General features: G+C 40.5%; 1 protein-coding gene across 8 annotated transcripts in view; it reads right to left on the bottom strand.

Moving 5' to 3' along the window:
• grip2b (glutamate receptor interacting protein 2b) overlaps positions 1-14,018 on the bottom strand; it is a 399,250-nt gene that overhangs the window by 6,848 nt on the left and 378,384 nt on the right. For all 8 annotated transcript variants that reach the window (XM_034287202.1, XM_029113935.2, XM_029113936.2 and 5 more), the window contains 6 exons: positions 12,354-12,498; positions 10,929-11,068; positions 7,997-8,185; positions 6,587-6,743; positions 3,310-3,427; positions 289-657 (listed from right to left, as the gene is read on the bottom strand). In XM_034287202.1, coding sequence (XP_034143093.1) covers positions 289-657; positions 3,310-3,427; positions 6,587-6,743; positions 7,997-8,185; positions 10,929-11,068; positions 12,354-12,498 — 1,118 coding nt within the window. The remainder of the gene's footprint in view (positions 1-288; positions 658-3,309; positions 3,428-6,586; positions 6,744-7,996; positions 8,186-10,928; positions 11,069-12,353; positions 12,499-14,018) is intronic.

Below are 14,018 nucleotides of genomic sequence, written 5' to 3'. Positions count from 1 at the left end.
GTGTGGTCTGTTACAGAAGTCTAGGCATCAACAGGTCATAAAAACAGGTCATCAACACAGTATAAAACTGAAAACAGCCAAGTTCCAGGCATCTATAATCCTGATCCTGTAGATCTACACTCTTGTAGGTTTTAACTCCAACCCTGATCCTGTAGATCTACCCTCCTGTAAGTTTTAACTCCAACCCGGTTCCTGTAGAGCTACCCTCCAGTAAGTTTTAACTCCAACCCGGTTCCTGTAGAGCTACCCTCCAGTAGTTCTACAGGAAGTCCCTAGACATGTATTCACTTTGTGTAGTTCTAGAGGTGTTGGGGACAGGATCTCTTGCATCTCCTCTTTGATCCTGCGGGACTCCCAGGTCTTCTCAGACACCCTTAGTGTGTTTTTGGTCTTAGCTTCATGATGTAACTGGGTCCTGGCCTCGTGGTGCAGGAGATGCGCTTCTGGCTGCATGAGGTGAGACTCCTGATGGAGATGGGCCTCTTCGTGCAGGTGTGCCTCCTGGAGCAAGTGGTTATTTGCGTCATGTTGCAGGAGGGAGCTCCTACGCAGAGGGCTGACACGGGGCAGGCCGGTGGGGTCCCCTGGGAGCGGGTGAGGATGGGACTTATTACCATCAACCCCAATACTGATGGCACTGCCCGTCATAATGGAAGCCTAAGGAGAGAATAGAGTAGAACCCAGCTAAACATTTTAGCATTACTCATCATGTTGCAAGTGATGGGCCAACAGGATTACTACTATCCAGATTGAATTCAGGACTGTAGGAAGCTCCGACCAGGAATTCCCAAGCGATTGTCAACCAAGCCAAAACATCCAAACCCCTGAGAAGCCATGAAGGTTAACCATTGAATTCTATATATATCAGCAATGAAGAATGTTCCATTTTCAACTGCCATAGCTATGACTGTAATTGGGGTTCCCAAAATCCTTTGGGCTGTGACCCCATATTGATATTAAAATGTTTTTGTGACCCAAGTATGTAAAAAGTGGTTTATAATTGACGGTATGGCATAATGTCAAATGGTTTCCATCTGAAAGAGGTATCTGAAATTTGATATTTGGAATAGAGGTTACACTTATTTTATACATTTGTAATCAGAAAGTCTTGGGAAATTCTGGAAAAAATGTCCCTCCCATTTCCAGGGTAAGCAACAAAACCTAAGAAGTACACCCCCTGGAATGTTGTTTTTTGTTTTTACATATTTGGACATACATATACGCATTCTTCATTTCCAAATTATTCATAAAAGTATTTTATATTATTAAGTTAATATACCTTTACAAATGATTATACTTTGCTGTACTTTGTTTATCAAAAATCACAGTACCCGGACCTGTCCGGTCCAAATGTGATTAGTAAATACTTTTTGCCGGACCGCATAAGCGGTGACGGGCAAGAAGAGCGAATGTCTCTTCCTGAGTGAGTGACTGACTGACTGACTACCCCTTGTTAAAAGTGTGTAGTGGTTATAGAAGCGGTCTTGTGAACTATAGGTGCCAAATTCGTATCTCCTCGCAGGCAATGCAAGTACGGGTTATGAATTCATCCGTATAGAAGAAAACTTCACTGGCTAAAACAGTCAATATCTGTATTATAGTAAGCCTGAAATAAAATAGTTTACGGATTTTCGCAAGTACGCATCCGTGCATGCGTTTTGGCTCTGGATAAACAAACACATTTGCTGGCTACAACATACAGTAGTTAAGTTATAGTGAGCCTTAACTGAAACTGCATACGGTTATATTGCGACTGTTTTTGGCATGGAAAAGTTCATTTTCAGTCTTGCTTAATTCTTGTGATTTTTCCTAGGAATTTAGTAGATACTAGTAAGCCTATTACTGGCTAATAAGCTGTTAAAACTGCCAGTGGCAAAAGCAATACAGTTCATAGACGCTATGATGGAAGTTAACTTAATAAAAAACATTAATCAGTTTAACACAATCCTCAATGGAGTCTAGCGACTGCTGAAACGTGTAATGCCGTGGCCTGGTTGTTGATTAAAGACTCTCAAGTTCGAATCTATTGAGAGCAATGACATTTATTAATTATTTCTGGTAGATTCCAATATTTTCTTGTCTTTTCACTTGATGAAAAAGTTAATTATCATCGCCTTTATTGATAGTTATTGTGTAAATACCATTAATGAATGAAAGAAAAAAGTATGTTGTTTTGCAATAAAAGAAAAAAATATGTTCTCATGCCATGAATTTAAATAGCTTTGGCAGACTCGCTAGCAATTGCTCAGTTCTTAAGACAATTCCAGTAAGTTAGGTAGATACCGGTAAAGCTTATTACTGGCTAATACGCTGTTAAAACGGCCAGTGGCAAGCGGCATACATAGACGCTATTTGTGGTGGAGGTAAACTTAGTAAGAAACGTTAGTCAATTTAACTGTATCATGTCTTTCACAAATGGCCAATTAACTATTAAAACGGCCAGTGGCAAAAGACGATTTGTTCAGGATAAAGAGGCTATACTGACACCTGACAATTGTACTGCTCCGTGGTGTAATGTTTAACGACACAGCCTTTCATGTGGGCGACCTGGGTTCGAATCTCAAGAGGTCAGCACTTTCTATTGCGGGCCGGCTGAACTAGTCTTGCCTGGTTTCCTGTTTCAATACATATAGCCTACTCTGGTTCAAACATGCATGGGTCAAAATCTCGATGTAAGATCACTTTAGAAAATGAGTACTTCAGACCACGAAGACAAACCAATGTGTTGCTAATTGTAAAGTTTGCTAGCTATCAGTATTCAGTCTCCCACGGAGGAAGCAAGTAATAACTTTTACTTATATACTTTTAGCAATATATTATACCTCCTGACAGGGAAATCGCTGAAAGACATGACATGAAAATCTCCCTTCAATCCACACAGTGATATAATACTGTGATATAATCAAGACCTCACTCCCTCTGGACAACTGTGTGTGAAACAAATCTCATTGCCCTAGAAATCTCTTAGACATGATACAAACCACTTAATGTCTCCCCAGGGTGAAGTGCTCCTCTAATTTTCTGAAAATCTGAAATACTCATGTGCCAAATATGGAAAAAAGACAAACATTTCCTGTGGATGTTCTTGATGTTTCACATTTTGTAGCCCTTCAATCCACACAGTGACATGTTCTTTCAATTAAACTGTTAAAATGACAGGGCCATGCTTGTAGATGAAAAAAGGAAAACTTTCTGCTTATTACAACTGCATCTACTAGAATCAATGACCCACAGTTTTCAAAACAACAGTATCTGGCAAATCCATGTCTAATAGATAAGGAGTTACATTTTTGCGGTTGTCCAGTATACCTCAATCTCTCTGAGGAGTTCAGACTGTCCACAGGTCTCCAGGTCTTCCAGGGCCTGACACCAGAAACTGTCCTCCTGGTCAAGCATGATGCCATCACTGTGAGGCTGGCTGGGGAAGCTAGGACAACCATCAACAGACAGGAAGACATGTGTTATAAACATTAACATTTTCTCCTGGTCTAGCATGAGGCCATCACTGTGAGACTGGGTGGTGCATCTCAGTTAACCTCCATATCACTAAAGGTTGAACAAAGACATTAAAAAGTTTAACAACTTAAAGAAATTACAGGCTTCAATTGTACATTATACAGTTGGTTTAATGTCTTAAGGGCTCAAGTGTGCACTGACAGGTGAAGTGAATATCATTGATAATCTCGTTATTTTGTTAATCTTGTTATTCCACCAAAATGTCTCCTGCCCCACCAGAGGAGACAATACACTAGACCAGGTGTACACAAACATTCCAGAGGCTTACAAAGCAATTCCCCTCCCCCACCTGGGACAGTCTTATCATCTTTCACTGTTCCTAATTCTCAATTATTTACCCCTCATTAAATGTGTGAAACCATCAGTGAGGACAGTCAAAGTGTGGCCTGAAGGGTCAGACTGACTTCTACAACACCAGTTTCTACACACATACAAGAGTTTGATTGCCACTCAAGCCACCCTTGACTCCCATACGGACATTGAAACGTATGCTTCCTCCATTCTGGATTACATCAACACTGTCACCACCCATAAACTAATAAAGACCTTCCCCAACCAGAAGCCTTGGATTAATTTGATCCTAAATTTGTCTGCATTCTAAAAGCAATTACAAATACCTTTTCAAACCATCAGTACCTCGCCTGATATTGCCTGCCAACTAGAACTCCAAGACCCAAATCTTGATAATATTACTCAATATCATTATCTTACATGGTTAAAGAAGGACAAACTCAGTGAGTGTTCACCCAGGCATTGCCAAACTAGTGTCCCTAGGGAGTATCAATCTGCTGCCGGCTATGGATAGGCTCCCACTCTTATAGCTGTTCCAGCTACTTGCTTGTTATAGTTTATGTGGAATCAACATCATTATAACATAATATGTCTATTTTCGTCCACTATGATCACTGCCACTATAGCTGAATGTCATCATTAGTATTAACTTAGCAGTTAGCATAGCAGCTTTTGTAACTTTAGTTGAGATTGATTGTGGACAGCTAATTAATGCATGAATGGAGAAGAAAGCATAAAATAAACATGATCTATATTTAAGGTATTAAGAATTTATGGTAATAAGAATTTGGGTTGTCTTGTAATGTAAATGTCAGAAACCTTAACCCAAAAATTAAGAGACCACTGCACCTTTTTCTTTCCTTTCCAAAAAAATTGAAAAGGTCGTTTTTGAGTGAGGAACAGAAGCGTTCAATTTGCATTGGTCTCTTAATTTTAACCCTTCTGTTTCTCATTCAAAACCTTCCTTATCGACTTTTTTAGAAAAGAAAGAAAAAGCTGCAAAGGTGCAGTGGTCTCTTAATTTCTTCCGGAGCTGTATTACATCCTCCAATCCACCCCGATATGTGCCCTGAAGTGTGGCCAGTGAAGAGGGCGGGTTAGTCAATGACTGGTAAGATCCCAACTTTCCAGTCATTGATATCGGGACAACCTAAAACAAGCACAGTCGTGCATCTGGTAACAATCCACAACATACATATCCGAGGTACATGTGTACGTGACCCAGAAACAGGATCTGTGCTGAACAAAGAGCACAATGACTAGACCACGAACATGTGGTCCAGGTCCAGGTCCAGGGAGGTTATTGAGTGTCACTCAGACAAATGCACTGGATTCCCAATTGCACACATTGTTTCTGTGTCTCCTCCCCACTTCAGACTGGTGCACCAATTGTTTTTGTGGTTTTCCTGGAGTGTGGACCCTCACATCTCCCAGATATAAAAGCAAGGGACAACACACCACTCACATAGTATTGTGTTTGTCTGTCTGTATTTTGTGTAAATTGTGTCACTGAGTGTAAAATAATGCATTAGAAAAAGAAAAAAAAAGGAAAAAAAAGGGGGTGCAGAAATTATTCTAATAATGACAGTATTCACCATTGACTTGGATGGCATTAATGACTGATCTGCACAAACAGAATACCAAAAAAAAACTGGCTTAACTTTTCTGCAGGTCGATCTGTGAATCCAGACGTAGATGTGTTTGATATCATGACTCCCTAGCTGGTACTGTTTAAGAGGTCTCTAGACATGAGTCTTAAAACTCCCTACCTGGTACTGTTTGTGAGGTATCCAGACATGAGTCTTCAAACTCCCTAGCTGTTACTGTTTATGAGGTCTCCAGACATGAGTCTTCAAACTCCTAGCTAGCACTGTTTGTGAGGTCTCCAGACATGAGTCTACAAACTCCTAGCTAGCACTGTTTGTGAGGTCTCCAGACATGAGTCTTCAAACTCCCTAGCTGGTACCGTTTATGAGGTCTCCAGACATGAGTCCTCAAACTCCTAGCTAGTTCTGTTTGTGAGGTCTCCAGACATAAGTCTTCTAACTCCTAGCTGGTACCGTTTGTGAGGTCTCCAGACCTGAGTCTTCAAACTCCTAGCTAGTACTGTTTGTGAGGTCTCCAGAACAAAGTCTTCTAACTCCTAGCTGGTACCGTTTGTGAGGTCTCCAGACCTGAGTCTTCAAACTTTTAGCTGGTACCGTTTGTGAGGTCTTCAGACACAAGTCTTCAAACACCCTAGCTAGTACTGTTTATGAGGTTTCAAGACACGAGTTTGCTAAGTGAATAAGAATAAGAGCTGCTAAGTGAATAAAATGCAAATTAAATGATGACATTCTTTGTTATATAAGGGACTGAGAGTAAGAGTTTATGGCAGTTATGAATATTTCTGATGTTTAGTGATGATGATTGTTGCAATCTTGCAAAATGCCAGAAATTCTCCTAACATTCCAAAGCTTTCAAAATCCTGTGGGGAAAATTCCTGATTTCTCATAACATTCCCCCTCAATTCCATGAATCATACATCAATTATTTCTGGAAAAACTGGAAGGTTTTGGAGAATCGTAGAATAACTTTGCAAGCTCTCCTTCCTGTATGTGGTCTCACTTTAAATGCTTAGTGAAGTACATTTTACCAACAGCGTCCACCCCCAGCAAACAGTGGACATCCTAACAACACATCTTTGACTACAGGGTTGAAAGTAGTAAATAACAGGAGGGGCGAGGCTTTATGATGTCCTAAAATGTATACCTTACAGGGTGACTTATGATCGTCTTACCCTGAAGGTTTGTCCCAGTCATCTTCACTAAAGCCGCCGTCACTGAAGGGGTAGTTCTTGTTACGTCGGGTTGGAGGGGGGGGACTGCTCCTCTGCTTGACACTCCTCCACTCATGGGGGTGCAGGGCGAGGCCGGCTGCCTGGTGTGTGTAGGTGCCTGTGGAGAGTTGTATAGATAGTGGGGAGAACAAGTATTTGATACACTGCCGATTTTGCAGGTTTTCCTACTTAAAAAGCATGTAGAAGTCTGTAATTTTTATCATAGGTACACTTCAACTGTTAGAGACGAAATCTAAAACAAACATCCAAAAAATCACATTGCATGATTTTTAAATAATTAATTTGCATTTTATAAAAGACACCTGTCCACACACTCAAACAAACAGACTTCAACCTCTCCACAATGGCCAAGACCAGAGAGCTGTGTGAGGACATCAGGGATAAAATTGTAGACCTGCACAAGGCTGGGATGGGCTATAGGACAATAAGCAAGCAGCTTAGTGAGAAGGCAACAACTGTTGGCGCAATTATTAGAAAATGGAACAAGTTCAAGATGACGGTCAATCTCCCTAGGTCTAGGGTTCCATGCAAGATCTCACCTTGTGGGGCATCAATGAAGAGAGCTGGGACCACAGTCTCAAAGAAAAAAGATCTTGGCCAACAACCTCCTTCCCTCAGTAAGAGCATTGAAGATGGGTCGTGGCTGGGTCTTCCAGCATGACAACGACCCGAAACACACAGTGAGGGCAACTAAGGAGTGGCTCCGTAAGAAGCATATCAAGGTCCTGGAGTGGCCTAGCCAGTCTCCAGACCTGAACCCAATAGAAAATATTTGGAGGAAGCTGAAAGTCTGTACTTCCCATCGACAGCCCCGAAACCTGAAGGATCGGGAGAAGGTCTGTATGGAGGAGTGGGCTAAATATTAAGTTCTGCTTTTCTGATGTATCAAATACTTATGTCATGCAATAAAATGCTATAAAAATTATACAATGTGATTTTCTGGATTTTTGTTTTAGATTCCGTCACTCACAGTTGAAGAGTACCTATGATAAAAATTACAGACTTCTACATGCTTTGTAAGTGGGAAAACCTGCAAAATCGGCATTGTATCAAATACTTGTTCTCCCCACTGTATATGTATTGAATTCTATATGTTGTATTCAAATTTGAAGTGAACCTGACACCTGCTCCTCTATGCTGAATGAAAATGAACTCTGTTGTTTGGCTCCTTTATTTCACCAGCTGTCCTGCCTATTACTTGTTGTTTGGTTGGCCTTCATATTCTTATAAAAAAATTCATATAAACGTTATTGTCTGGTTCCGTCGTCCATGATTTCAAAGTCAACGTACAGAAGGTGGGTCAGGTCAGAAGGACCATGAGAAAGAGCTTAATAAGGTGAAAATCACTACCTTGGCTGCCATAGCCAGCGTCGATGCCTGAACTATCCCAGGACTCCATGGCAGAGTCAACACTGGGGATGGTGGTGGAGTAGATCTCAGACAGCTTATTGGTCTTCTGGGAGTCGGTCATGTCTGACACATCCTCTGTGTCACTCAAATCATTCTCCATCTCTCCAACCTTTTTCTTCTCATCTGTCACTGAGGAATGGAAAAAGGATGAGTATTTGGAGGTTGTCCAATCATAGTCTGAGCAAAATGGCTCTAATCAAATCGAATCTGCTAAATGTCCTGAATGTACATGAATAAAAAAAACAGATACAAAGGTCTTTAGGACATAAACGTTTCCTAAGCAATCCCCAGATGTTTCACAATATAGCTGTACCTCTGACCCATCTCACCTAATGCTTGCTGACAATCAGTTGTGCTAAAATAAAACATGAGATGGCCGGGAATCCCTGAGGAGAAGTTTGACCACCACAGAAATAAGGACAAAAAAGAAAGTTAACCAATCCAAAAGCAAATGAGAGACAGTTGACTTTAACATGAATCAATTCTGACAAAAATATTCTGACGGTTAATGAACATGCTATGGTAAATAAATGGGAAGGAAATATATTTTAACAGGATGTACCCTATTGTGCCCTGTCCAGACCTTCTATAGCCTATAGGGTAAATTATCCTACACATTGTTCTAACATGGTATTTTATTAGGAGACTTCATGATTGTACATGAGGGACTTGAGGTGGTCTTTATTTAGATTACTCCATTGGTTTCACTTTACAGGGCTGACTAAATGCAGCTCCACTCATGGATAGGAAAGCATTTGACCACCCAAGGTCTACTTAATACATTGTCTTGTATATTTTTATTTGTCAGGACCAATGACACAGCCCCATTACATGCACTTTGCTCAACAACAAGAACTACGGCATCATATTTAACTACAGAGTTTATTTCTGTCAAATACTTTTCAACTGAAACTGTGGCGCCTGATGACGTGACACCAATTCATCAGTGTGTCATAAACGTTTCGTTTTGCAACACTACTTGACAACAACGGCATTAGTCTCCTAATGAAAAGAGGGTATGTGGTCATATATCATGATCATTTCAGAGTGGTTCACTTCATTTTAACAGAATGATCAAAGTAAAAAAACAATGGACACTAGGTTTTCCTTTGTATGATATTGCTGGTTTATAGGATGGAAACCTCATGACCATGGAAACCTCAACATTCATCAGGAATATTAACTATAAAAGGAGGCAACCAACTGTGTGGATCACTGTAGCAGCCTGAGGTGAGCTGTAATTGTTTACTGAGAGCCAGAACAACATCTCCGCTAGACAGCCATAACAAACTCATCAGGATTTTGTATACAGGATTCATGTATACAACAGTTTACTTTAATTGCTAACTACAAATGGCTGGTTTAACTTCTGTCCCCAAACGGTTTACATAGGGGCTGTTAAAATGCACAAAAAAGCTCAAGCGTTGTTGCTGGACCACGTAAGTGGAGTCGGCCAAGAACAGTGAATGTCTCTTACTGACTGACTGAATGAATGAGTGAGTGACCGACTGACCCTTGTTAAATAGCGTAGTGGTTAAAGAAACAGACCTCCAACCAAAAGGTACCGCGTTCGAAACTCGTTACAGTCAAAGCAAATTATGCATTAGGATTTGTTCTGGATAGACAATAACTGTGCTGGCTGCAAACTTCAGTAGCTACGTTACAGTGAGCTTAAAATAAAACTGTTTATATGACGACTATGTCTGGTGGATTTTCTAAGTACACATCCTTGCATGCTTTTTGGGGTAATATTTGCTAGATCAAAATCTTGGCCAGTAAAAGAGGAGGGGTTTTCACGATTCATCTTTTCACTTGACAAAAAAGTCAGTTATCGTCACCTATATTGATAGTTATTGTATCAATGACATTCACGAATGAAAGAAAAACTAATGTTTTTGTTCCATGAAATGGCTTTGGCTGTGTTCATATTCTCACAATGCTTAATGGTGTCACCAGGGTGAATGTATAGCTCTGTGGTTTAATGGTTAAAGACACAGCCTCTCATGTGGGAGACCTGAATTTGAATCCAGTGAGGGCAACAACATTTATCACGGTTCCTTTTCTGGTTCAGAAAGAGAAACATACACCGGATTCGTGAAGGTAACCCCTAATCCTAACACCCAAACCCTTATCCTATATCCTAACCCTAACACCCAAACCCTTATCCTATATCCTAACCCTAACACCCAAAACCTTATCCTATATTCTAACCCTAACACCCAAACCCTTATCCTATATCCTAACCCTAACACCCAAACCCTTATCCTATATCCTAACCCTAACACTCAAACCCTTATCCTATATCCTAACCCTAACACCCAAACCCTTATCCTATATCCTAACCCTAACACCCAAACCCTTATCCCATATCCTAACCCTAACACTCAAACCCTTATCCTATATCCTAACCCTAACACCCAAACCCTTATCCTACATCCTAACCCTAACACCCAAACCCTTATCCTACATCCTAACCCTAACACCCAAACCCTTATCCTATATCCTAACCCTAACACCCAAACCCTTATCCTATATCCTAACCCTAACACTCAAACCCTTATCCTATATCCTAACCCTAACACTCAAACCCTTATCCTATATCCTAACCCTAACACTCAAACCCTTATCCTATATCCTAACCCTAACACTCAAACCCTTATCCTATATCCTAACCCTAACACTCAAACCCTTATCCTATATCCTAACCCTAACACTCAAACCCTTATCCTATATCCTAACCCTAACACCCAAACCGAAACGAACCATCCTGGAAAAATAATGTGCACTTGTGAAATGGGGTTTGTTCGCACAAGAGTAATTGGTGAGTACGGATTATGTAAAGCGACCTGATTTATTGTAAGTCAACACTTACTGTCAACTTGTTTCTTTATCTTCAGCGTCACCGTCTCCCCCGCCATCTGGAGAAGGTGAATGGCTTCACTGAGCGGCTTGCCCTTCAGACTGACACTGTTGATAGCCAGGATACGGTCACCCACATGGATAGCTCCGGTCCTGCAGGAAACAAAGGTGACAGGAAAAACTCCAAGCCCTGTTTTTGTATGAGCTTTGAAGCCGGTATATTTGGTTTTAACAATAACAAAGTCATCACTCTGCCTGCATGTTATTAAATAGCTGAGAGATCTCATATTCTTGAGCAATGAAAGCGAGGCACGACCATCCAAGACTACAAAATCATAATTTTAATTGTGTTTTGGAATCTACAGTTTTGTTTGTATTTACATTATTTACAAACATCTGTGAAAAAGCTTTTATTTAGGGTTCTGATGGAAGTATGACAGCTGGAAATAAACCCCATAAAGCATTTCCTTAAATCAATGGGTGTGTATATTATATGAAGTCTAAACATTTATGTATAAACAAAGGGTTTCCATTTTATGATTCATTAAGTATACATAGAGTATACAGTACTAACCCCAACCATAACCTTAACCTAAACCCATACCATAAACCCCACCATAACCTTAAAGATAGCAAGCAGTTGATAATCTGTTGATAGTATGACCATTTGTGGACTATTCAAATAAAGTGTGATGTTACATATACAGAAAACATCAGCGTCACGCAGTAAGCATGTGCCAACATGTCCCAAGCTGCAAGAACAGTGACCATGAGTAAGGTCAACCAATGAGGAGCCTTTATCTGTCTATGTGGTGATATGACGTCTCTGTTACCACTATAAACAAAGACCTTGAAAAAAACAGCTGGGTTTAAAAAGTATTTATTCTTGGTGTTTTACTGATGTTTGCAGTACTGGCTCTAGCCATTTGGGGGCCTTAAGCGAAATTTGATTTGGGGCCCCCTCTTTACTATTGGTTGGGGGCTCCCTAGCAGTCAGAGGACCCCTAGCGGTCGGGGGCCCTAAGCAACTGCTTTTGTTGCATATGCCTGCAGCCGGCCCTGGATGTTTGACTGACTCAAGCAAAGGTAATAAATATATGTAACTATAAACTGAATGAAAAAGTCCAAGCAAAGGTAATAAATATATGTAAACATATATTGGAATGACAAAGTCCGAGGATGCAGGTTTTTCATTATTAAAATGGATCCCATGCAGCACTAGATCCCATGATGCCTAAAGTACAGGAACCTAAATTACAGGAACCTAAACTAAAATGAAGGCTGCAAGAGACTGGCAATAGCCAGTATTTATATTACTGCTGAATAAATAATTTAAAGGTTGCCAGTTCTTTGATTATTAAGTACTGGCCAGGCCCCCGGCAGAGACCCTAGGTGGGGAGATCCACTGGCCAGAGCAGCCTGGTTCCCGCTGTCTCACCTCTCAGCCAGGCCACGCTTGGTGAGGCCGGAGATGACAATGGGGTCAAAGGGCTCCTCCGTGCCAGAGATGGTGATGCCCAGAGGACCTCCATATCTCTTCAACTCCACCGTGTAGATGATGGAACCTGATGTCTCCTGCTCGTCTACGAAAGACAGAGGAGGAGAAGTCAGAAACAGAAAAAAGAGAGATCTGTGATAGAAAGAAAATAGAGAAATAGAGATAATCATAGATGAAAAACAAGCGAATGACAGAAAGCTAGAAAGAGCAATAAGGAGTGTGTTAACAAGAGGGAGCAATAGAGAGAAAGATGAGATTTAGGAGAGACAGGAAGAAAGCAACAGAAGGTTTCAGGTTCCCGCTAACCTTTAAATTGTCACAGACCACCGTAGCTCCCTAAACATGCTTAAATATCCCAGATTCATAGGCAGAAACGTGCTAAAAGCACCACACACTTTGAATAATGGCTTCAGAAATAATGCACACAGTATAAGAAATGCACAGAGGAAATAAAAAAGGCCTTTTGATAATGACTGTGATGGCTTTACTCTTAGAAACAGGCCATGTGTGAAATGTGTCTGCTGATTCCACCAATCAGAAGTAAGAGGGAGAAGAGGCTTAGATGAAAACCTTAGAAGAAGAAAGTAAACTGTCAGTTAACAGTTGTGGCATGACTGGGGCAATGCCTTCATGCCTAGATAGATAAATAGATAGATAGATAGATCAATAGATAGATAGATAGACAGATAGATAGACAGATACTTTTTTGTGGAGAGTGTATATGTACACTAAAGGTATTTATATCATAATAAAATATGTAGGTATAAAACACTATAATACTGGTAGTTGAAAATAACTACCAAACTGTTGCAAACTGATCATGTTTGTTGTAGAATGAAAACATTTCTACCATTTGCAGACAATACTGCCCCTATGAGGTGAGGATTGGTACTCTACGTATTTACATGTTAGTCATCAAGCAAACACTCTTATCCAGTCACTTACAGTAGTGAGTACATCAATCAATCAATCAAATGTATTTATAAAGCCCTTTTTACAACAGCAGTTGTCACAAAGTGCTTTACAATGACACATACATACATTCTTATCTTTTCATTATACTTCATCCATCAAATATTATGAAATACTTGATGGAAGTGCAAAGCTGTCTTCAACGCAAAAGGTGGCTACTTTGAGTAATCTACAATATGAAATGTAATTTGATCTGTTTTAGATACTACATGTTTCCATATGTGTTACTTCATAGTGTTTCTTCTCTATTATTCTACAACACGGGAAAATTGTAAAAATAGAGAACCTTGATTGAGTAGGTGTGTCCAAACATTTGATTGGTACTGTATATACGCTGATCAGCCATATCATTACGACCACCTGCCTAATTTTATGTAGGTCCCCTTTTGCCGCCAAATCAACCCTGGCCCATTGAGGCATGGACTCCACTAGACCTGTGAAGGTGTGCCGTGGTATCTGGCACCAAGACATTAGCAACAGATCCTAAGTCCTAAGTTGCGAGGTGGGGCCTCCATGGATCGGACTTGTTTGTCCAGGACATCCCACAGATGCTTGATTGGATTGAGATATGGGGAATTTGGAGGCTAAGTCAATACCTTGAAATCGTTGTTGTGTTCCTCAAACCATTGCTGA

Source organism: Esox lucius, chromosome 17 (assembly GCF_011004845.1).
Source record: "Esox lucius isolate fEsoLuc1 chromosome 17, fEsoLuc1.pri, whole genome shotgun sequence".
Lineage (NCBI taxonomy): Eukaryota > Metazoa > Chordata > Actinopteri > Esociformes > Esocidae > Esox > Esox lucius.
This window is presented reverse-complemented; position numbering and strand designations above follow the sequence as displayed.